The sequence below is a fragment of the Phyllosticta citriasiana genome (assembly GCF_038021145.1).
Source record: "Phyllosticta citriasiana strain CBS 120426 chromosome Unknown IWZ02scaffold_2, whole genome shotgun sequence".
NCBI lineage: Eukaryota > Fungi > Ascomycota > Dothideomycetes > Botryosphaeriales > Phyllostictaceae > Phyllosticta > Phyllosticta citriasiana.
Window position 1 is genome coordinate 2,163,953 of NW_027117279.1, and position 20,899 is coordinate 2,184,851.

A 20,899-nucleotide genomic window follows, 5' to 3' on the forward strand; every position below is an offset into this window, starting at 1 on the left:
TTGGGGATGTTGGGGTGGTTTGTGGTGGTTGACCCACGCACGACGACGTGAGAGTGGATGTGTTGGAATGATGAAGCCTCCCGGCGTCTTGTTGTGCGGAAATTGATCAAGAGGAAGACTCTGGTAGTTGAAAAATACAAAGATATATGGGTCGTGCAGTCGAACCATTTTTGGTTCCAAGTCAGTTCGACACACGGAGAAAAGGAAGGACCTGAACCCCGAAATGTGGTCGGATTCCAGTGTTTTTATACAACGCCCTTCACCTGTCTGCATCCAGCATCTTTCAAATCTTGTTAGTAAAGTGAAGAATAGTTCGGAAGCCCGAAAAACATGGATATAAGAGACATCTGGGGCCTAAAAGCAGGTGTACCATCTCTTACACTCTGTATACAAAACAAAGCCGCAGTACACCAACAGACGATTGGACAGTGAGCATCGTCCCTCGAACCAAAGGCAGTATTATAACAAGCACCTGCTTGCGGGCTCCGCAAGGCTGGACTGAATGCCGCCGCCTCGCGCTATGCAGCCGTAGGAGTTGGCGTTGGCTCTGCAGGCGGCTTCGGAATCCTAAAAGGATGCGCCTCGGTATTGAAGACAAAGTCATCCAAGCTGACGAGCTCCGGCTCGCTGAAGAGGAGGTAAAAGTATTTGAGCGTGCCAGACATCCAGAATGTCTAAGAGAGAAAATTAGCCGTGACACATAAGGCGTGGAATCAAACAGGGACGAGCTCACCGCCATCACATCGGCATGAGTTGACTTTCCGCTTGTCGTCACGTCCTCCACTGCCGCATTCCCCCATTCTGCCTCAGTGTGTGCCCGTAACTTTTCAAACATCTGCCACGCAATGGCATGCAGCTCCGACATGCCCGTGATGCGATAGAGGACAAAGATGCTTTCGACAGCCTCGGGGCGAAGGAGATGGCGCTTATCCGCGACCGACGCAAAGCCCGGCTGCAGATTCTCCTGCGCGATGCGCTCGTCGAGCTCATCCGCCGAGTCGAGCTCGAGCGTCTTTTGCACGGCAATGCGCCACTTGAGCTCCGACCACGAGCACGACATGTCGCTGCTTTCGTGGTGGACGGCAGCGCTGCCCTTGGCGCACGGTACCAGGCTCGACGTCTCGGGCATGATGCCCAGCGGAAAGGCTTGGTGCGTCCAGATGCAGGCGTCGGTGATCTTGCGCCCAATGTCGACGTGCTCCGACTGGTTGAAGAGACGGCCGCCCAGCGCAAACATGCCGCCCGCGAAGCAAACGTGGTTTTGCCATTCGGGCTCCAGTCGGATCTCCTCGCCTTCGCGACGGTTGCCAACGATGCGCGCGTGCCCGAGCGCCAGGAGGTCGCGATTGTCCGGGACCAGCGGCCGGAAGAGTAGGTGCTTGACTGCCGTGTCCATGGCTTTGGTGTAGAGGTCGCGGTACCTCGATGTCAGTCCGTTGAGCAGGAGATGGATTTTGGGTAGGTTTTCGTAGGTGGTTCCAGAAAATTCGCCCAAGGTGAATATTGGGTCGGCGGTGAAGTCCTTGACTTTGGCGTTGCACTTGAGAGGCCACATTCCCGGCAGTCTCGTCTTGTTCTGCTGCTTTTCTATCACCTCGATGACGCGCTCAGTGGCGTCGAAGTACTTTGGGTTGCCCGAGGCTTGAGAGAGCCGTGTGAACTCCAGCGCCATGGACGTGACTTCGACGACGAGAATCGAGTCGGCTGGGAACTGGACCTTTTTATAAAGAGCATCGTGAGGCTTCCAGCGGGTGAGGGGCATGCGCTCAGGCGTGTCAAAGGCTACGTAGAGCATGTCGCCGAGTTCGAGAGCCTTTTTCAGCAGCCGCTCATCGCCGCTGAGGTCGTAGGCGGCGAGAAGACCACCGAGATGCCGTATCGTGACTTCGTAAATGTTGACAATTTCCGACTCGAAAAACTGAAAGTCGATCCGGAGGGCTGCATTAACGGCCTTTTCAAAATCTTCATGCATGCCCATGATCCAAAGAGTGTCCAGAGATTCAATTAGGGTTGCAGCCCAGCCACTGCTGGTCCTTGAATTTCCAGTCAATGGTGTCAGCTCGTCTGCGAGCCAGGCCTTGGCTTTGTATGCTTTCCATGCTCTTTCAAAAGTGCTCTTGACTTCTTGCATCCTACCTTCACGCTCCGTCCTGGCTGCGTTGTCCTCATTGCCGACCACATTTTGAATTTTCGGCAACTCCTGATGTTTTCCCCGGGGTAATTGATGATAAAACTCGACCGGAAACCGCTGCCCTCTCCTAGTCCAATCGAATGTCTGTGGCTTGTACGGCTTCTTTTTCTTCGTTTTCTGCTCCTCCTTTTCCTGAGCTTCTGCGGCCTCGGGTGTATCTGGTGCCGGAGGCGGTGGCTCAGCAGGTGCGTCGGATGCCAAAGAAGCTCCCCGCTCCCGATGGAACGAGAGGTAAAGAAAAAAGATGGAAAACGCGGCCAAGATGCCGATGAGAAGCCATCGGCGAGTGAGACGAAGCATGCTCCGTCATGTGATGAGTAGGCCACGCCTCAAAGGCGTTGGCGCGGATGGACCGGTTGCGTTTGGCGCGCGCTTGCAGCTGTCGGATGGTCGTGGGAGTTGAGCGAGAACACGACTGTCGATTCTGAAATGGTCAACCAAAGACGGCGACGTAGGTCTGCACGTTTCAAAAAATGCTCGGCGAAGAGTTAGTTCCTGCGCAGTTTGTCTTGGCCGCATTCTTCGCCTTTACGAGCGTCTTGAGCGGCAACAACAAATGACATGTTCCCGTCCAATTTGCGGTCGATATTAAGTTGTCCATTGCCAGGGAACCTTGTTTGCCGTTCTTTTTAAGGATAGATGCCAAGGATCATGTTCATAATCAGCAGCGTTAGATAGTCGTGTTTCAACTATGGCAATGTCAATGTTGGCACTGCTGTGGTGTTTGCTAATGGTGCACTCCCAGAAAACACAGCGCCATTTTTTGTGCATTCCTTGCGTCTAGAACTGGCGATTCTCCTACTCTTGACAGGATCAGATCGGCTCTACCCTTGAAAACTCCACAGCCCGTGAATCTAAGAAGAGATCACGCCACCTCACGCCTCGCCCGCAACCTAACGAGACGTCGACGCCAGACAGGTGACCTGGCAGACCCCGCCGGACAGCAGACGTCGAAACAAGATTGCTGCAGCGGCGCTCCCTATCCCAGCCCTCGTCAAGTCCAGTGACCTCTGCAATGGGAAGCTCCGACGTCGGCGCTCAGGGGCCTTGACGGAGATCGTTTTTGATCTTCAGATAGCCGAAGCCGCAGAATACTAAGGTGTGGAGCTGGCGGCTGTCTCATTCTGACACTCGGCGTGGTATCCTGACTTTAGAGAGAACTGGAGGCTATGATCGGCTTTGGGCGGTTGATGATGGTGTGTCCGGGATATTTTCGAGGTTTTGATGACTGCGGACCGAAGGCAGAGGAGCATCAGGTCGGCCGGGCCCGTTTTGCGGATCCGGTTGCTACGTGCGACGAGGTCAGGGCACTCTGGCGTGGCCTCGGGACCGATCGGGTATTTGGCGGAGTGCGTGTTGAGAAAGATTTGTTGTGATTGCAACTGTGCCTCTTTTGGTTCCATTCCATGCGTGAGGCTGCACTATGGAGCTATTGGTAGATAAGCTGGTATCTGGATCAGCTAATTGCCACCCCTGTCCTCGGGACGTCGCCTGACGGGTCCTTGAGAAAGGAGCATAGAGGTGTGAGATTATTCTCGGCCTAATTATTTGTTGCTTACAGCTTATACATGAAAATCCTGTCCTATCGAATAAATGGCGGTGCCAAGGTGGGTGAATGTGGTGGTGTTCATCTGGTCGACAGCTTCGCGAATGTTCATCGACGAGCCGGCAAACGCTCTCCATAGCCATGAATGCTCCCGAGTACCGACCTGACCGAGCGCCGGGAGACAAAATGGACGGCGCAGCACCCGAGCGCAGCCACCAGGATAGAGCGGATGGAAAAAGACGCGTAGAACTCCGTGATGGGAGGTTTGCAGACAAATACAGTTGAACATGTCACGACAGAGTGGGATTTTCAGGGGATCTAGAATCGCGGCGCCACAGCGCCAAGAGCAGGAGACACCAGACGGCGGGAATAGACCGGGATTGAAGGACGAGTCATTGACGTCAAAGCTGTGGCGGGTGAGTAGAAGTTTTCGAGCTTCAGCCATGGATGGCATTTACCATGCATGCACCTTCGTAGACACAGATTGATGGAGTCGTGTAACGAAACGAGGGCGCGTGAGATGCGACCATGTCCGCTGAGCAGAGCGGAGCCAGTTCAGGGAGTCGCAATAAAGGTTCGAAACGAGGTTTTCGTGATGAGGTGGCGCGTCCATCAGCTGCTGACTGGAGCCCTGAGGTGTCGCTCCCGACCCGGCCCGACATGCAAAGGTACTACTGAGTGCTGTGTGTTGTTCTGACGCGACCTGCACGTCAGACGCAACTTTTGCTCTGTCACGGCTGTTGAGTACGAGGTCAGGAAGAGCGTTAGCTACCGTGAACGGCAAGATTTGAAAAACATCCCACAGTTGCCAGCGATGCGATGCGTGCGGCATATTTTTGGCGGTTGACGGTATTGTGTCCAGTCGCGTCTGGCGCGACATCATCCGATGCCGGCTCGTTTTGGGATGCGTTTGCTCGCTGCACTCTGCCCCTCATGCCATGTCGAGTGAGTGATTGAGGCCGTGCTAGCCGCTGCCAGCCATGAAGCTTTGCATTTCGTCATGCCAGACCCTGCCCTGTCTTGTCTGTCCATGAGCTGCATTCAAAAGCGACCTCCTCCCCCGGCCACCACCAGTTTCTCCTCCCATCACCACCAGTCCAATCCACCAATCCACTACATCCATCATGAGCGGCCTCACCCCCCTCGCCTCCGGCCAAGTCACGCCCGACATTCGCACCAGCGAGCTCAAGCAGCCCGTTGACATGGCCGAATACCTCTTCCGCCGTCTTCACCAGGTTGGCGTCCGCTCCGTCCACGGTCTGCCCGGCGACTACAACCTTGTCGCCCTCGACTACCTGCCCAAGAGCAACCTGAACTGGGTTGGCAACGTCAACGAGCTCAACGCTGGTACGTACATCCTCCATCATTTTCGACTACTCCGCCAGCCTCGCCGCATTGGATCCACAGCTGACTCGCTCTCGCAATCCAGGCTACGCCGCTGATGGCTATGCACGAATCAAGGGCATCTCTGCCATCATCACCACCTTCGGTGTCGGTGAGCTGTCTGCCGTCAACGCCATTGCTGGCGCCTACTCGGAATTCGTCCCCATAGTCCACATCGTTGGCTACCCCTCGACTCTTGCCCAAAAGGTGCCTCCAAACACTCAATTGGTCCAATTGCAAAGCTAACCTACCCCCCAGAACAACCTCCTGCTGCACCACACCCTCGGCAATGGCAACTTCAACGCCTTTGCCAACATGAACCGCGAGGTTTCATGCGCCATGGCCATGCTCAACGACCCCCACGAGGCTGCCACTCTGATCGACGATGCCATCAAGAAGTGCTACCTTCAGTCCCGCCCCGTCTACATTGCCCTGCCCTCCGACATGGTCACCAAGAAGGTCGAGGGTGAGCGCCTCAACACCCCTCTTGACCTCGCCTACTCGCCCAACCACGTCGAGAAGGAGGAGTACGTCGTCGACGTTGTCCTCAAGTACCTCACCGCCGCCAAAAACCCCGTCATCCTCGTCGACGCCTGCGCCATCCGCCACCGCGCTCTTAAGGAGGTCGACGACTTTGTCACCAAGTCTGGCATCCCCACCTTTGTCACCCCCATGGGCAAGAGCGCCGTCAACGAGACCCTCCCCAACTACGGCGGTGTCTACGCCGGTACCGGTTCCAACGCTGGTGTCCGCGAGCGTGTCGAGGGCGCCGACCTGATCATCAGCATTGGCGCCATCAAGTCCGACTTCAACACGACCGGCTTCACCTACCGCACCTCGCAGCTCAACACCATCGACTTCCACAGCTACGGTGTCACGGTCAAGTACTCCGACTACCCCGGCGTCCGCATGAACGGCGTCCTCACCAAGATCACTGAGCGCATGGGCAAGCTCAATATCCAGGCTGGCCCTGTCCCCAAGAACGTCGTCCCCGACCACGCCGACAACTCGGACCCCACCATCACCCAGGCCTGGTTCTGGCCCAAGGCCGGCCAGTTCCTCCGCGACGGCGACATTGTCCTCACCGAGACTGGTACCGCCAACTTTGGTATCTGGGAGACTCGCTTCCCCAAGGACGTCACTGCCATCTCGCAGGTGTTGTGGGGCTCCATTGGTTACGCCACAGGTTCGACACAGGGCGCCGCCCTTGCGGCAAAGGAGCTGGGCCGCAAGCGCACCATCCTCTTCACCGGCGACGGCTCGTTCCAGTTGACGGCGCAAGAAGTGTCGACGATGATCCGGCACGACCTGAACCCCATCATCTTCGTCATCTGCAACGACGGCTACACGATCGAGCGCTGCATCCACGGATGGGACGCCGTGTACAACGACATCCAGAACTGGAACTACAAGGATCTGCCCGCGGCCTTTGGCGCAAAGCCCGACCGCTACAAGACGTACCAGGTCAAGACCAAGGACGAGGTCGAGAAGCTGTTCGCCGACAAGGAGTTCAACGAGGCGCCGTGCCTGCGCTTCGTCGAGCTCTACATGCCGCGCGACGACGCGCCCGCCGCCCTCATGCTCACCGCTGAGGCGGCCGCCAAGCGCAACGCGCAGATGGACTAGATTCGTCACTCTTCCTCCTTTCTTCCCTCCTTCGTCCTCTTTTCCACCTTTCCCTCCGCCATAGAGACCGCCAATCACCATTTTCATGACCTGACCGACGATCCTTAGATTGGGACCACACGAGGGGTATTTGGGGGAAAAAAGTTTTGTTGGCGTTGTAAAGATTGCGCCGGTGCAATGTGGGCTAAACGCTTGGGTCTTTCTCCTTCTCATAGTTTTTGATTCCCATGAACGAATTTCATCTCAACTTCTTGGCATATGCTGTTTACCTACACTTCTCCCGCTTGTGTTGTGCTTGATTCGCTTCTTGACCTTTGCTCATGCAAAATACATGAGCACTTGCCCACTCTGTACAAGTCGCACTGCCGTGCACACCTACGCCTTGTGTTCGTTCTCAGATGCCAACTCCAACACGATATGCAACCAAGCCACCAACTCCCATCGTCACCATCCATCTCATCCACGTCCGACACACATGGATATATCCCCCGGACACATATTCTCACCAATCATTCCGTTCTGCCTCTCTCATGCACATGAGGCCACGAGCGGGATTCTGTGACTCCTCATGGCTTGCTTCACGGCACGGTACCTATGGCTTGCTTCGTGTTCCTTCGCTCACTACCTTGCTCCTTCTCACTTTCTTCACCCCAATTCCACGACTGCCGATGCTCTAGGTATGCCACTCCCACTGATCCTGATTCCCCAACCAAAACCCCGCTTATTCTCGCTCTCCCGCATACGAACGCACAGTGCAAACATGATGCATCGCGTCGTATCGCATCGTCGATGGAGCTCGCTTCGCAGAGTGGAGTGGGGGCTGAGAACCAAGTGTTTGAGTGCTCGGCTTCTTGGGTATATATGGGTCGAGGTGGGCGTCGGTGCCCGAGCAACTGCGGTCGTGATCGGCAAGGCGGGTAGGCGGGCCGGCGGTAGCTGTGGCCGTGGCTGCAACTCGCTGAATGCTCTTGAGCAAAAGAGCAACAGAAGAAGTTTTGCGTGCTGCGGATATCATCGCTCCAAGAGCCAGACTTCATGGACATCTGACTGGATAGGCGGCGGGCGCATCCTGCACGCTTCCGCTCACACCACAGCACCCTCAGCAGCAACGGCGGCGCCACCCACGCCCAACTCCTCCAATACAGCCCTCAACTTCGCGACGCGCGCCTCCAGCTCCCTCATCTCGTCTTCCTGCTCCTCGACGCTGCGGTCGACGTCGCCTAGGCGCGCGCACGCCTGCCGCGCCCGCTGCAGTCGCACCTTGAGCGCGCTCGCTGCCGCCGCTAGTTGGTGGATCTCGAGCGGCTGCGTTTCGGCGTCTTTGTTTTGGTCTGCTGCTGCTGCTGCTGTTGTTGTTGTTGCGGCGCCGCCGCCTTGGCTCTGTGCGTTTCCTGACGCGGCTGCCGCCGTTGCCGTTGCGGTGTTTGATGTGGCGCCGCTGGTTCCGGCTGCCTGTTGTTGTTGCTGGGTGCCGCCGACAGCAGGTTTAGGAATCAACAGGCGCGAGAGGAGGATGTGGAGTTGAGGCAGCAAGTCGAAAGTGGCAGGCGATGGCAGCGGCGGAATCGCAGCAGCCGGACTGCCATTGGGGTTGTTGGCGGAGCCATTGGCGGCCGTGGCCGCGTCGGGCGCTTTGCTGTAGCTGCGCGACACGGCGGCGGAGGGCGTGCCGGGCGCTGGCGTCGAGAAGGCGCTGCGCGATATCGAGGGCCGTGGTGTAGTGAGCGAGGTGTTTGCGGCGGAGGCGGCGGCCGCTGCTAATGAGGGTGGGACGGTGCCGGTGGCCATGGCGGGCGCGATCGGAAGTGTGTAAAAGATGTCGGTGGATTGGTCGGGATGGGATGGGATTGTTTGAGCTGTCGCGACGCGTTGCAAAGACACGTGGTTTGAAACGGGGTTGGACAGGGGAGGGGAGATTAGATTCAGCTGTGACGCAAGGCGCGTCGGGGAGTTTCTGCCGGTGAATTGATTGCTTGATTGAATCGTGGCGTGGTGTGGTGTTGAGGTTCCACCTTGGCGTGCCGTTGGCGCCGTTGGCGGCTGGCGTTGCCTCTGACGTTTCGGCCTTCGCGTTGAGAAAAGCAGAACAACCCCACCACGGCTGATATCGAGAGACCCTCAGCCCAGACCTCCGTGCTTGCCTGTCCTCGATTGTATTTCTCTCCTGCTCCTCTCTCCTCTCTCCGAATTTTCCACTTACACTTCCTCTTTTCTTCTGCAGTCTCCCCTCAGAAAAAAACAGCCCCATCCAACAAAAATGGTCGACCAGAAGGCTGTACTCAGTAAGGGACCCTCAGCCATGGAACGACAACTACCCTGGCTGACCATAATTGAAAGTCGTCATTGACGGCTGGGGAGTTGCCAGCGAGAAGTCTCGCAAGGACGGCGATGCCATCCTGGCCGCCGAGACGCCCGTCATGGACGAGTTCAAGCGCCCCGGCTCCGACATCACCCAGGGTTACACTGAGCTGGACGCATCCTCTCTGGCCGTCGGCCTGCCCGAGGGCCTCATGGGCAACAGCGAAGTCGGACACTTGAACATCGGCGCCGGCCGCGTCGTCTGGCAGGACGTGGTGCGCATTGACCAGACCATCAAGAAGGGCGAGCTCAAGAACGTCGACAACATTCAAAAGAGCTTCAACCGGGCCAAGAACGGCAATGGCCGCCTGCACTTCCTCGGTCTCGTCTCCGACGGCGGCGTCCACTCGCACATCAACCACCTCATCTCCCTCATCAAGCTCGCCAAGGAGGTTGGCGTCCCCAAGGTCTACATTCACTTCTTTGGCGATGGCCGTGACACCGACCCCAAGTCGGGTGCTGGTCACCTCGAGCACCTCATCCAGGCCACCAAGGAGATTGGCCTGGGCGACATTGCCACCATTGTCGGCCGCTACTTTGCCATGGACCGCGACAAGAGGTGGGAGAGAATCGAGGTTGGGCTGAACGGCGTGATCAAGGGCGAGGGCGAGGCCAGCAGTGACCCGGTTGCCACTGTCAAGGCCAGGTACGAGGAGGGCCAGACGGACGAGTTCCTCAAGCCCATCATCGTTGGCGGTGACGAGAGAAGGATCAAGGGTAAGCGTTTTCCCAATAATTGGCCAGCAAACCTTCTAACACGAGGCAGACGACGACACCATGTTCTTCTTCAACTACCGCTCTGACCGCGTCCGCGAGATGACGCAGCTTCTGGGCGACTTTGACCGCTCCCCCAGGCCCGACTTCCCCTACCCCAAGAACACGCACCTCACCACCATGACGCAATACAACCCCAAGTACACGTTTGACGTTGCGTTCCCGCCGCAGAAGATGGGCAACGTGTTGGCCGAGTGGCTGGCCAAGCAGGGCGTCGTGCAGTCGCACATTGCCGAGACGGAAAAGTACGCACACGTCACCTTCTTCTTCAACGGCGGCGTCGAGAAGCAGTTCGACAACGAGCACCGCGACATGATCCCGTCGCCCAAGGTTGCCACGTACGACCTGCAGCCCGAGATGAGCGCCATGGGCGTGGCCGACAAGGTGTGCGAGCGCATCCGCGAGGGCAAGTACGACTTCATCATGAACAACTTCGCGCCACCCGACATGGTGGGCCACACGGGCGTGTACGAGGCGGCCATTCGCGGCGTGGCCGAGACGGACAAGGCCATCGGCGTCATCTACGAGCAGTGCATCAAGAGCGGCTACGCGCTCTTCATCACGGCCGACCACGGCAACGCCGAGGAGATGCTCAACGACGAGGGCGGCCCCAAAACTAGCCACACCACCAACAAGGTCCCCTTCGTCATGGCCAATGCCCCCAAGAACTACAGCCTCGAGAAGGCCGATGGCGTCCTGGGTGACGTTGCCCCGACTATCCTCAAGGTCATGGGATTGCCTCAGCCTGAGGAGATGACGAGCAGGAGTCTGCTTGTCAAGTCGTAGGTTGGCTGCACGCAACGTCTGTCAATCTTTTGACTGGGCACCAAACCAACCGCGCAATCAATGAGACAATCAAACCTCCAAGCAACTAGGAAATTTTTAGACGTAGAGGAGACGACCGATGACGACGAGTAGATGAATGAGCATTGAGCATGGCGGCGGCGGCGGCGGCAGCAGCGGTTGGTTTTCGATCGATTGGAGTTATCGGGCATGATGGCGACGAAGTGACGCAAGGAGTGCGGAGTGAGTGGCTGGTTGGTGTTGTTGTTGTTGTTGTTGTTGTTGTTGTCGTTGCTGTTGTTGCCATTTCAAACAAACATACTTTTATAGACTTACTTGGCACGTATTTTCCCCCCACTAAAAATGAAGTCGATGATGGACTTGTCGTTACTTTGCTTCCTTCCGTTTCTTTCCTTGTGCAATATGAATGAATGAATGGACGCCTTGATTGAGAGTAGCAGGGTTTGTGTGTGTGTGTGTGTGCGCGCTTTTCTTCACTTCTACATCTCTCCGCCTTGGATTCCATGCCACGCATACACACATGCTGCATCATCTCAGAGAAGAAATGGAAGGCTGCGAGTAAGTAAGTAGCACCAGACGCAACCGCTCCACAGCGTGCACATGTCTCAATCACAACATGACCGCATGTTTCATTTGCATGTTGTTATACATCCATTTCTTGTATAGATTGATTCGTCGAACATCCTGAGCCTTTCGAGCAGAGGATATCGTTTCCAGCCCACCTTCCCACCCACTTCCATTCTAGTCTCGCAGCGGCGGCGGCGGCTGCGGCTCTGTCCGGCTCGCCTTCTGCTGCTTCTGCTACCCGCTGGATATCATCGTCGTCGTCATCTCCCCAAGAAAAAAGCCCCGATAATCCACAAAAAAAAAAAAAAAAAAAAAAAAGATGTAGCCCGCCCGACCGCTCGCCCGCCCTCTCAGCGAAGAAAACCCCACACACGAAAAGAGGGAGGAAAAAGAGAAAGGAAGAACAAAACTTCAACCACAGCTCAACACCACGCCATAACAAAAACTTACTCCGCATCATCCGGCGCCCTCGGCGGCGTGTCGTCAACCTGAATACCGCCGCGCTTCTTCTCATCGGCATCATGAAACGGCAGTCTCCAGCCGCCCTCGCTCTGCGGCGTGCTTAGCCACAGGCGCATGAGGTGGCGCCGCGGCGCCGGCGGCGGGTAGTCCTTGTACGCGGTGCGCGCGTGCAGCACGTGCTCGTTGGAGAGGAATTGGATGTCGCCGACCTCGAGGATCATGTGCAGCGCGAGACGTTGACACGTTTCTTCGAGGACGGTGAGGGCGTCGAGTTGGGCGGCGGAGAGGGGTGGGATGAGGCCGGCGGAGGAGAAGCGGGTTAGGCTGCGTACGTAGTAGGGGTCCCATCTGTTTTGCGTTAGCGTGACTGCTCTGCTATGCTCTGCCTCACTCGCTCTCCGTTGGGGATGGGGAAAGGGAAACATGGCAAACCCACTTCGAATACACGCGCGGATTATCGCCCGTCTCGAGGTAAAAGACGCTGGTCCGGATCCATTCTTCCTCGCCCACGCTCGTCTCGCCCTTGCGGTCAAAGTACCAGATGGGTTCCGTCAGCGTGCGCGCCACGTCCGGCCGCTCGCGCTGCAGCACGTTCCACACGTTGTGCGACGAGACGATGTCGGACTCGCCGCCTTCGAGCGCTCGCGCCATGCACAGCAGGCCGACAATGTCTGAGTCGTCGGCGTGGAAGAATTGGCTGCGAATTTACCGTTAGCTAGCTGAACATGCCAAGATTGCAGAGAATGATTTGGGGGGAAAAGGCGTACCGCGCAGTCGTTCTGTAAATGCGCACAGAGTCAATCTGGGTCGGGTCGTCGCCGACGTCCTTGACGTGGCCCAGGACGTGGCCGAGGCCGTTTTGCGAGACAAAGTAGCCCAGGTAGCAGCCCAGGCCCATGTAGGCGACGGCCGACTTGTGGACGCCCCACTGCTGCACGGGGAAGCCCTTGAACAGGATGAAGCCCTTGCCGTTGAGCAGTTCGTTGCGCAGCGCTGTCATCGTCTGCGAGAGCTTGGGGATGACAAAGTTTTCCTGTTTGGCTTGGGTTAGTTTCGTTTTCCCAAGACGGATTGATGGACATAGACTTGCCTTGCTGATTCCAGTCAATGGAATGCCATCAGCAATAAACTTGTCCGCCGCCGCACCCAGCTCGGCCACCTCCTCCTCGCTAAAGGGATGCGTCCAGCGCTCCGGGTTGTTCTTGTAGTCGTCGGCCGACCATACCGTGGGGCCGGTGATTTCCTTGGGAAAGTCCTCGTAAGGTCGTAGCAGGTCGTAAAGCGGGGCATGTTGTCCAGAAGTCTTGATGCCGTCGGGGAAGACGTTCCTGTCGACAGGGGCAGAGCTGGCCTTGGAGGGAAGCGTGTGCGGGGCCTGAGGGGCAGTCTCTGTGACGGATACGGGGGCCATGTTTACTATAAAGAGTTGGAAGGGGGGCAGTCTGGAGTGGGAGGAGCAAAGAGTCAGTCAGTCAGTCAGTCAGTGGTGGAGGGGTAAATAGTGAGTATATATAAGCTCGGCGTGGTGGAGCAGCGAATGTGAGTCGGAATAGAACAGCCGGGATTGTTCTATCGAAGCACCTTGGCCTGACAATGGGCGACGTCGCAGACACCAAACCGGGGCGGGTGGTATATTCCTCATACCAGGCGGCCTCTTGCGTGATGGCTTCCCCGGAGCACGATATCCAAAAGCCGGCGATCGCTGCGGGGTTTGGGCCAAGCCAACCCAAAATGCCACCACCACTGTCCCGCTCCGCTGTCCCGCCAGCTAAGAGATAAGATCGAGGAACCGAGCACGCCATCCGCCGCTCGATCTGCGTCAGCAGTGGGTGGATCCTCACCACCCAGAATAGCCAGCTCTTTGCCCAAACACTGCTTCAGGACCCTGGACACGCGGCGCCGTTGCGTAAACCAGACTCCTGAAAATCCGTCTCTCTTCACATCTCCGGCTGGAACATGTAGACATGTCCGCGAGGACCGAGACGCGTTGCGTCACTGCAAGTAGTCAACAACCTCTGCGGAGACACCCGATCCCCAATCGAGTATTCCGTCCTGGCGTCAAAAATTGTGGATGCGCGGCTCTTGACCAGACTCTTGGGCGCACCAATCACGCCGCCATGCCGCTCAAGCCATCTCAGCCCGCCGCGCCTTTGAAAGCCATTGCGAGCAGGCCGGAACGTCTTTTCCCCCTTGGTTGTAGGGCTGACCTTTTGAACCTGGTTAGACTGCCATTCAACTGGCTCATTGGAAAACCTGCACTTTTCAAATGTCAACAGCGTCGTCAAGACGACCAAATGCAACATTCGAGAAGCAATTCACCAGACCCAGTCAGACCTGAGGTTGAACCTGTGAGCTGTACGACCGCAACCCAAACCATTCGCAAACATGTGGAGTATGGTGCGCGGCGTGAAAGAGGTTTCCTTGCAAGATACCAGGCAGCAAACGCATGACTAGACCATGTGAGCTCATTTTTCACTTGTTTTCGTGGTGTTTGATTTGTCTCTTGTCGGGCTTACTGAATCCTATCACGTCTAGGACTCCGTTGCCCAAGCTCCTTCAGTCCGTTTGAATGGAAATCCCCAGCCCGCGTGTCTGCAGCAGCGCTGTTAAAAAAGTGTCCATGTAAACTCCCGGGCGGCCGCTCGCTCCCTTTCCAACGTGATCCTCATGCGCTCTTTCGTCGTGCCTCGCTCAGCCAGGGTAAGCTGTAATGGAATTTTGAAATTTGGTCCCATCTCCTGACGCCCGCGCACATTCCGCAGCACTTTGCTTTTGATATCGACATTGTTAGTCTCGAAAACCCCAAGTCTACTATCTTCCTCTCTTGTTTAAAAGCCACGGCCACCGCCGCGTCCGCGACCACCACGGCCTCTGCCCCTACCGCCGCGCCCGCGACCACCACGGCCGCCGCGGTCTGCCTGCTCCTTGCGGGCCTTGTTCTTGGGCTTGGGGGCGTCGTCGATCAGGAGCGTGTCGAGCGGCAGCGAGTCGGGGAGGATGTAGTAGCGGATGGTCGAGCCGCGCACGTTGATGGTGTCGAGCTCGGTCGTCTCGCGGCCCTTGACCGTCATCTTGACTCTGTGCAGCGCCGTGTTCATCTGCGGCGAGACGGACGTGATGGTGCCGTTGATGACGGTCCCTGCAAATCGTGTCTCAGCGCTTTGTCGGATGGACTAAAAGCTGTGGGGCAAAAGGGACAAAGGATTCGGCGTGTTATGGTGCGCTCTGGGGATGTTGCGGTGCGCAGGCGCAAGCTGTGGGATGCGGAGCGTTTCTCGACGTACCGTTTTTCAGCTCGATGGTTACGGTCTCGTTTTGGCATTTCATGAGAAATCTGTAGGACAAGCCGTCAGCCAGTGTCGCGGGGGACGCGCCTTGCGGTCAAAAAGCTCAGCGAATGCTACGCTTGCACCGTGTGTGTGCATTGAGCAGCTTACCTGACGAGCTTCATGGTGGATATTCGCGAGCTTCCGCCGACTTATGATCAGGGAAAGGGTAAAGTTCAAGGGCGGATTGACAGGTCGAGGCGCAATGAGGTCAAGTGTGGGTGGTGATGTCGAGTTTGAGACGGCGGTGGTCGGCGAGCTGGTGAGGTATGTTCCGTTCAGCACCACGCGCCGTAAAAGTGGCGCGTAACAGGTTTAGCGGCCGGGGCACGGACTACGCGTTGTATGATTACACCACATCAAGTTTTTGGCCTGAGGCCTAAAGGTATCGTCACGACAAACACCATTCAATGGCACTATCTACAGGTTCGTGGGCGTCTTGATTCGTTGGTTCCTGGTCTCGTAGGTCCTCTCGATGCTGCCGCAGCCGGACTATCTCTCCTGCTCAATCTTCTCCCACTCGCTGTCCGTGCTGCTCTCGGCGCCGTCGCCCATGCTTCTCCGCTTCTTCAATGCTTCATCCACGCCCAAGCTGGCTGCCTGCGTGCCCGTAGTCGTAGAAGCCTGCGCACCATAGACAGCCTCCGGCGGTGCTCCACCCTCGCGTGATTTTGCCGCAACACCGCTCTTCCTCATGACCTCCGTCTCAGTCTCAGTCTCGGTATCATCGCCCGTGTCCATGCCTTCGCCCTCACCGCCGTCTCTGCCCATGGCCGGCTCGCGGTGGTGGCCGTCCTTGTCCCTGCTCCTTTCCCTCTCCCTCTCGCGCCGCTCGCGCAGCTTCTTGGCCGCCTCCTCCTTGTCCGCCGCCGCCCGCAGCTCGTTTGCAAACCAGTTGATGGACCACCACAGCCCGCCGCACAGCCCGGACAGCACGACAAAGTGGATGCTGTATGTCGCGAGGAGCAGCGCGAACAGGACCAGCTGCAGCGCTGCAAAGCTGGCGTTGGTCGCCACCAGCAGCGTCGGCGTCGGGCCGGGCGTGAAGATGGAGTTCCAGAGGCTCTCGAAGAATTGCGACATGGTGACGGTGGTGGTGGTAATGATGCAGCGGAAGAAACTTTGTTTTATGATGGTGGACGCGAGGACGGCTGGAGCGCTTGGGAATTGGATGGTCGTAAAACGTTCGGATTGCGTGTTTTGTCGCGCTCTTCGCCCCCGTACGCGCCGGGGCGGAGGATCTTGTTGTGAGGGAGTAAGGTATCGGTGGTGGGGGTTTGGATCAAGTCGGGGAGGTCGAGCAGCTTCCTGCTTGCTGGGTTGTTGGCGATCTTCGGCCTGGCACGTCTCTCACGCAGTCACCCATGGCCCGGCAACGTCACTGGTCATTGCACGTTTCACCGTGTCGCCATCTTCTGCTCCGCCTTTTCGCCTCCTCGCTCAATCGTGCTCACTGTATCGATCCACAAATGCCGACGTCCAATTCAGCATGGCGCAAGCACGCGACTCTTCGCTTGTCTCTTTCTCTTTGATTGTCCTGCTGAGTTTCACGGATTTCGAAGAAGACGTCGTGATGATCCAACAATATTGAAGATCTTTCAATCCTCCATTGGATGAAAAACGAGGCTATGCCATTTGCAATGATGCTAGAAAAGTCTCCTGCCACAGACAGACCACGCCTGTCCAATGCCGCAGTAGAGACGCTGAATCCTGAAGCCGTGCAATGCTGGAAACCTGCAGCGGGAATATAAAGCACGAAGAAGAAGAAAAGAGAGAGAATGCAGAGACCCTCAGACTCGACTGACTGAAAGCTCACTCATGCCGTCCAGACGCCATGCCATTCCGCCCTGTGCACGCATCCGCAAGAAAATGGAAAGTGGAAAAAGAAAAATGCTGCAGGTCAGTACATCAGGCCCCGAATTCGGAATCCATCCAACCCAGCTCTTTACATGAAGACTACCATGACGACCACGACGAGGATCAAGGCGCCCATCGACGTCTCTGCCACGCCGCCTGCGGCCTCCGCCGGAGCAGCGGGGACGACCAGCGTAGTCGTTGACGGATTGAAAATCGCAGTCGAAGTCACGAGCGACGGGGTCAGCGGAGTAGGGCCCTGATCCGTGGCACCGCTTGTCAACGTGATGGCGGGAGCGCTGCTGTTCAGAAACGGAGCATATGACGGACGCGGCAACGCTATCTGGGGATATGGCGGCGAAAGAATAGGTGAGCAGCCGGGAGGATACGCCGCGGTGGCGTTGGAGCTCGCACAGGGCGATTGCGTCGAATTGGCGTTGACGAGGAACGTAGCGGCGTCGCTAGGAGCTGCAGACGTAGAAGCAGCAGGCGGCGAGAAGTTGAAGTGGACGAACGGCGGGACGATCAATGAGGGGCGCGGCGAGGAGAAGGACGAGGACGAGTACGAGGAGGATGAAGCCGAGACGTTTTTGTCGACGTCGAAGAACGACGATGCGTGCGTTTCCGTCATGCCTGCGAGCAATTTGAGTGCGTTAGTTGCGGACGGAGCTGTGCTCCTGGTCCCTGATGTAGAAGATGCTAATGTGCTCACGGGCGTGCTAGCCAGCCTGGCAACAGAGAGGAGCGTCGTCGGGACCGAGTCGAGGATGGGCGTCGTCGAGTTCTGTGTGTCACTGCTGAGGGCATTGTAAGTGTCGTCACTGGGAGCAGTCGTATTCGGGGCGTCCCCGGCGAGCTGGGAATTGTCGCCATGTTCGAAGCCGCTGTTGATGCTCGCGAGAGCGCCGTCACTGGCAGAACCGCCGGCGAAACTGCTGCCACTATAACCCCAAGAGGTCGAAGGAGCAAAGTAGCGAACGGGGCCAAACTCCCAATACGCCTGGGTAAAAGCCTCGGGATGGTCTCGCACGTAGTTGGAGCAAGTCTTGTAGCCCGTCTTCTTAGTGCAAGAGCCGCCATTCCAGTCGACATTGCCGGCCCAGTCGCCGCAAAAATCAGTGTTGATCACAAAGGCGAGATCCTTGAAGTTGTCGTTCCAAGCGCAACCCTGGCCGCCAAAGTGGGCGACGGGCGTGCCAAAGTCGTTGCTGGGCGTCACGTCGGAAGGATTGCTGGCCGTGGTTGACTTGACCGAGGACGGGGCAGAGTTGCGCGGCCACGACCAGATCTTGAAGCCGCTGTCGGTCCACTCGACTGCGACGATGGCGCCGCCTTGAGCGTTGAGCGGCGAGCCGTAGGTGGCGCCGGAGCTGTAGCTGCTGCCAGTAGCTTGCTCAGCAGAGTCGGACGTAGAGGAGGAGCCCTCGGGCGCAGCGATTTGGCAGCCATTGCCGGAGTAGGCGTTGCAGTTGACTGTGGTGCGTTTGCCAGTGTAAGTGATGACATCCGGGTCGGTCGAGGTGCTGGAGACGGAGTTGCCAATCTTGCAGTCGCTCTTGGTGTGTAGCGTCATGAGGTTGCCGCTCTGCTGATTGACGCCCTCGATGATGTCGACTTCGCCGTTCTTGGGCCACTCGGCCTCGGGCTCGCCCAGCAGCCAGAGCGCAGGCCAAAGGCCGCACACGGAGGGAGGCATGTGGACCACGTCAAACACAAAAAGGCCCTTGTTGTACTTGTTCTTGCTCGTGATGCGGATTGAGTTGCGTCCAGTGTTGCCCTGCAGCTTGGTCTTTGCGTCGACGGCAATCTTGACCGTGGTGGTGCCATCATCGGCAGTGCCAGTGCCAATGAGCCGCTTGTTGACGGCTTCCTTGTGAGTGGAGAGGTATTTGACAGTGCCGTGAGTTGGATCAGCTGGGCCGTTGAAGAATGTAAAGTTGTTGAAGAACGTCTCCGGGACGTAATCATGAAGGAGCCAGTAGCTGGGGGTGCTCGATGAGCTCGGTGCGGCACTACCGGTGGGAGCGAGAAGTGCAGCCGCCAGGGTTACGAGGAGAAGATGAAAACGGGCCATGCCGTTGAGCATGCGCGACAAACGAATGTGTGGGCAGTGATGTAGAAATTTTGTTGCGGTTGTGAAAGCAAAAGGTTGGTTTGGAAAAGGAAAGGCTGGGTACACGCTAACAAAATAGGACGACGTCCACGATATGGTGTGCCTGAGGCGTAAAACTGGTGTTGAGGTGAGGAGTGTCAGAAAATCATGTCACAAAGAGTTGTTGTGAATGGCTCAAAAGGAAGGTGACTTCACAACGAAGCTAGACACAATGACAAGAAAACTTGGACAAAGATCCAAGACTTGGGGCTTTTTTATAACAGAGGGAGTCCAGGTAAACAACAGGTACTAGAGCTCGTCGCCTTACCATGTAGTTCAACCTACCGTCCAATCAGGTTGGAAAAAGCCGTGGCACCCACAGCCGGAGCCTTCCGCTGAGGACAGGTCAGAATCTACCTCATTACTGCTTGTCTTGAATACCATCTCCATCCCAATGTCTGCGGATGATTTGTGGCACAGCTTGCGGCTGCTGCTTGATGCCATTAAGCTCGGAGTGGATGTTTGCTTGGCCCGTTTTGGAGTCTTGTCGAGGTCTGGGGTGCAGCCTGCGCCCTAGAAACAACGAGCCAATGGCACCTCTTGTGTTTCTGCAAGGCCGAGAAAAGACGCCCATGGCGAACAGCGGTCAGTCTGCTGCTTTTCTGCCGTGCCTGCTGCCATGTTGTATGTAGCAAGTGTTTGAGGTTTTGTTCAGTGTGCGCTGTCAATTAGGTTGCAGGACGTGACACCAGATGCGGGACGAGAGAGATGCAAGATGCACGTTGACCAGGACACACCAAGGCTTGGTGCCTTAAAGGCGTGGCACACACAACACTGCGCGGTGGAGCGCAGACTGGGAGCATTAGTCCACGCGAACAGGTGATTTTGTAGGGAACGTTCAAGTCTCACCACACCAGAGTACTCAGAAGCATTCAAGCTTCTACAGGGGACACCAACAAGGAGCATTCAAGGCTCAGTCCACGGAAACCCATACTTGTATGTGCCACGTCTTTTCGCACTGAGCCTTGCACGATAAAAAGGCTCATGGTGCCACAAAGACACAACACCAGGAACCAACGTTTGCACCTGCGGCCTCCCGTCGTTCCCATTACCGCGACCCGAGTCTCACGCGTACAACCACGCGAGCTGTAAGGGGAACGCGGGGGATGTGGCCGTGTAGGTATGCTACGCACGTTACGGAAACACCTGACCGCCCATAGATCCACGACTGGCTTCCTTTGATTCCAAGGGCCGGGCTGGTCGGGAAGTGTGGAGAAGCAAGCAAACAAACAACAACAAAGGCACAATGACGTGATAAGGAAAGGATCGTCAGCAGACGCCTCCTGGCATGGACGCCACGCAGACAGACCGACTAGTGATGCACGAAAAGGAAATGAGCCACAGTCACAATAAGGGACTGGCTGCTTGCTCAAACAGCACCGCCCCATGCCCCAAGCTCTTTCTTTCATGCGCCTTATAATGCCAGACCGCCGTGTTTGAGACGCCGTCACGCCTCCCGCCATGCCAAGGGAAGCCTTTTCGGGTCCTGAACGGCAGCAGCAGCAGCAGCAGCATCTCGGCTGCCTCACCTCTCGCTCACTCGCACGCGGCAGACAGCCAGCAGCGGTCGTCGTCGTGGTCCACCGATGCTCTCTCACATCTCCCCGCGCCTCGCATCGACGCCGCACGCTTCAGCGCAAGGGCGTCGTCTTGCAGGGCCAGACAACACCGGTACTGTGCAACGCCAGCGCGAGCAGCAAAAGCAAGACATGACAGCTCGCCCGCCCGGTTGTGACGATGGAGGAGCGACGGCAGAAGGTCGACTGACTGACTGCCAGAATCGGACGGAAGGTAGGTGGTTGGCGGCGGAACGGTCCAATGACTGCAGGGCTGGGTACAGGGAGCACAGGTAGTAG

At 57.1% G+C, this 20,899-nt stretch overlaps 9 protein-coding genes across 9 annotated transcripts; 2 read left to right on the forward strand and 7 right to left on the reverse strand.

The window, feature by feature from the left end:
- Positions 1-201: 201 nt before the first annotated feature.
- On the reverse strand, positions 202-2,635 carry IWZ02DRAFT_140793 (glycosyl hydrolase family 47 protein). The gene is made up of 2 exons (XM_066761750.1): positions 734-2,635; positions 202-674 (listed from the first exon to the last, which is right to left on the reverse strand). Exons 1-2 carry the CDS (start codon positions 2,489-2,491, stop codon positions 519-521), a joined length of 1,914 nt encoding a protein of 637 aa, XP_066626445.1. The 5' UTR covers positions 2,492-2,635; the 3' UTR covers positions 202-518.
- A 2,106-nt stretch (positions 2,636-4,741) lies between these two features.
- IWZ02DRAFT_140822 (thiamine diphosphate-binding protein) lies at positions 4,742-7,030 on the forward strand. Its single transcript, XM_066761751.1, has 3 exons — positions 4,742-5,084; positions 5,167-5,327; positions 5,379-7,030. Exons 1-3 carry the CDS (start codon positions 4,862-4,864, stop codon positions 6,744-6,746), a joined length of 1,752 nt encoding a protein of 583 aa, XP_066626446.1. The 5' UTR covers positions 4,742-4,861; the 3' UTR covers positions 6,747-7,030.
- Positions 7,031-7,829: 799 nt separating this feature from the next.
- On the reverse strand, positions 7,830-8,534 carry IWZ02DRAFT_430262 (RNA polymerase II transcription mediator complex subunit 9-domain-containing protein; the record flags this gene model as incomplete). Its single annotated transcript, XM_066766047.1, has 1 exon — positions 7,830-8,534. The coding sequence occupies one exon, from the start codon at positions 8,532-8,534 to the stop codon at positions 7,830-7,832; it is 705 nt and encodes a 234-aa protein (XP_066626447.1).
- A 248-nt stretch (positions 8,535-8,782) lies between these two features.
- IWZ02DRAFT_442949 (BPG-independent protein) lies at positions 8,783-11,115 on the forward strand. The gene is made up of 4 exons (XM_066766991.1): positions 8,783-8,899; positions 8,968-9,028; positions 9,084-9,821; positions 9,871-11,115. Exons 2-4 carry the CDS (start codon positions 9,004-9,006, stop codon positions 10,662-10,664), a joined length of 1,557 nt encoding a protein of 518 aa, XP_066626448.1. The 5' UTR covers positions 8,783-8,899; positions 8,968-9,003; the 3' UTR covers positions 10,665-11,115.
- Positions 11,116-11,314: 199 nt separating this feature from the next.
- Positions 11,315-13,122, reverse strand: IWZ02DRAFT_396404 (uncharacterized protein; the record flags this gene model as incomplete). The annotated part of the gene is made up of 4 exons (XM_066765588.1): positions 11,315-12,059; positions 12,148-12,408; positions 12,479-12,752; positions 12,798-13,122. 4 exons carry the CDS (start codon positions 13,120-13,122, stop codon positions 11,696-11,698), a joined length of 1,224 nt encoding a protein of 407 aa, XP_066626449.1. The 3' UTR covers positions 11,315-11,695.
- A 1,228-nt stretch (positions 13,123-14,350) lies between these two features.
- On the reverse strand, positions 14,351-15,337 carry IWZ02DRAFT_140855 (uncharacterized protein). The gene is made up of 3 exons (XM_066761752.1): positions 15,149-15,337; positions 14,996-15,045; positions 14,351-14,850 (listed from the first exon to the last, which is right to left on the reverse strand). Exons 1-3 carry the CDS (start codon positions 15,160-15,162, stop codon positions 14,540-14,542), a joined length of 375 nt encoding a protein of 124 aa, XP_066626450.1. The 5' UTR covers positions 15,163-15,337; the 3' UTR covers positions 14,351-14,539.
- Positions 15,338-15,529: 192 nt separating this feature from the next.
- IWZ02DRAFT_430267 (ER protein Pkr1-domain-containing protein) lies at positions 15,530-16,120 on the reverse strand (the record flags this gene model as incomplete). The annotated part of the gene is made up of 1 exon (XM_066766048.1): positions 15,530-16,120. One exon carries the CDS (start codon positions 16,118-16,120, stop codon positions 15,530-15,532), a length of 591 nt encoding a protein of 196 aa, XP_066626451.1.
- Positions 16,121-16,805: 685 nt separating this feature from the next.
- Positions 16,806-17,932, reverse strand: IWZ02DRAFT_140879 (uncharacterized protein). Its single transcript, XM_066761753.1, has 2 exons — positions 17,604-17,932; positions 16,806-17,524 (listed from the first exon to the last, which is right to left on the reverse strand). The coding sequence occupies exon 2, from the start codon at positions 17,520-17,522 to the stop codon at positions 16,983-16,985; it is 540 nt and encodes a 179-aa protein (XP_066626452.1). The 5' UTR covers positions 17,523-17,524; positions 17,604-17,932; the 3' UTR covers positions 16,806-16,982.
- Positions 17,844-18,965, reverse strand: IWZ02DRAFT_356510 (mixed-linked glucanase precursor; the record flags this gene model as incomplete). The annotated part of the gene is made up of 1 exon (XM_066764305.1): positions 17,844-18,965. A coding segment is annotated over one exon (1,122 nt), but the record flags the coding sequence as incomplete, so codon positions are not given.
- Positions 18,966-20,899: the final 1,934 nt, after the last annotated feature.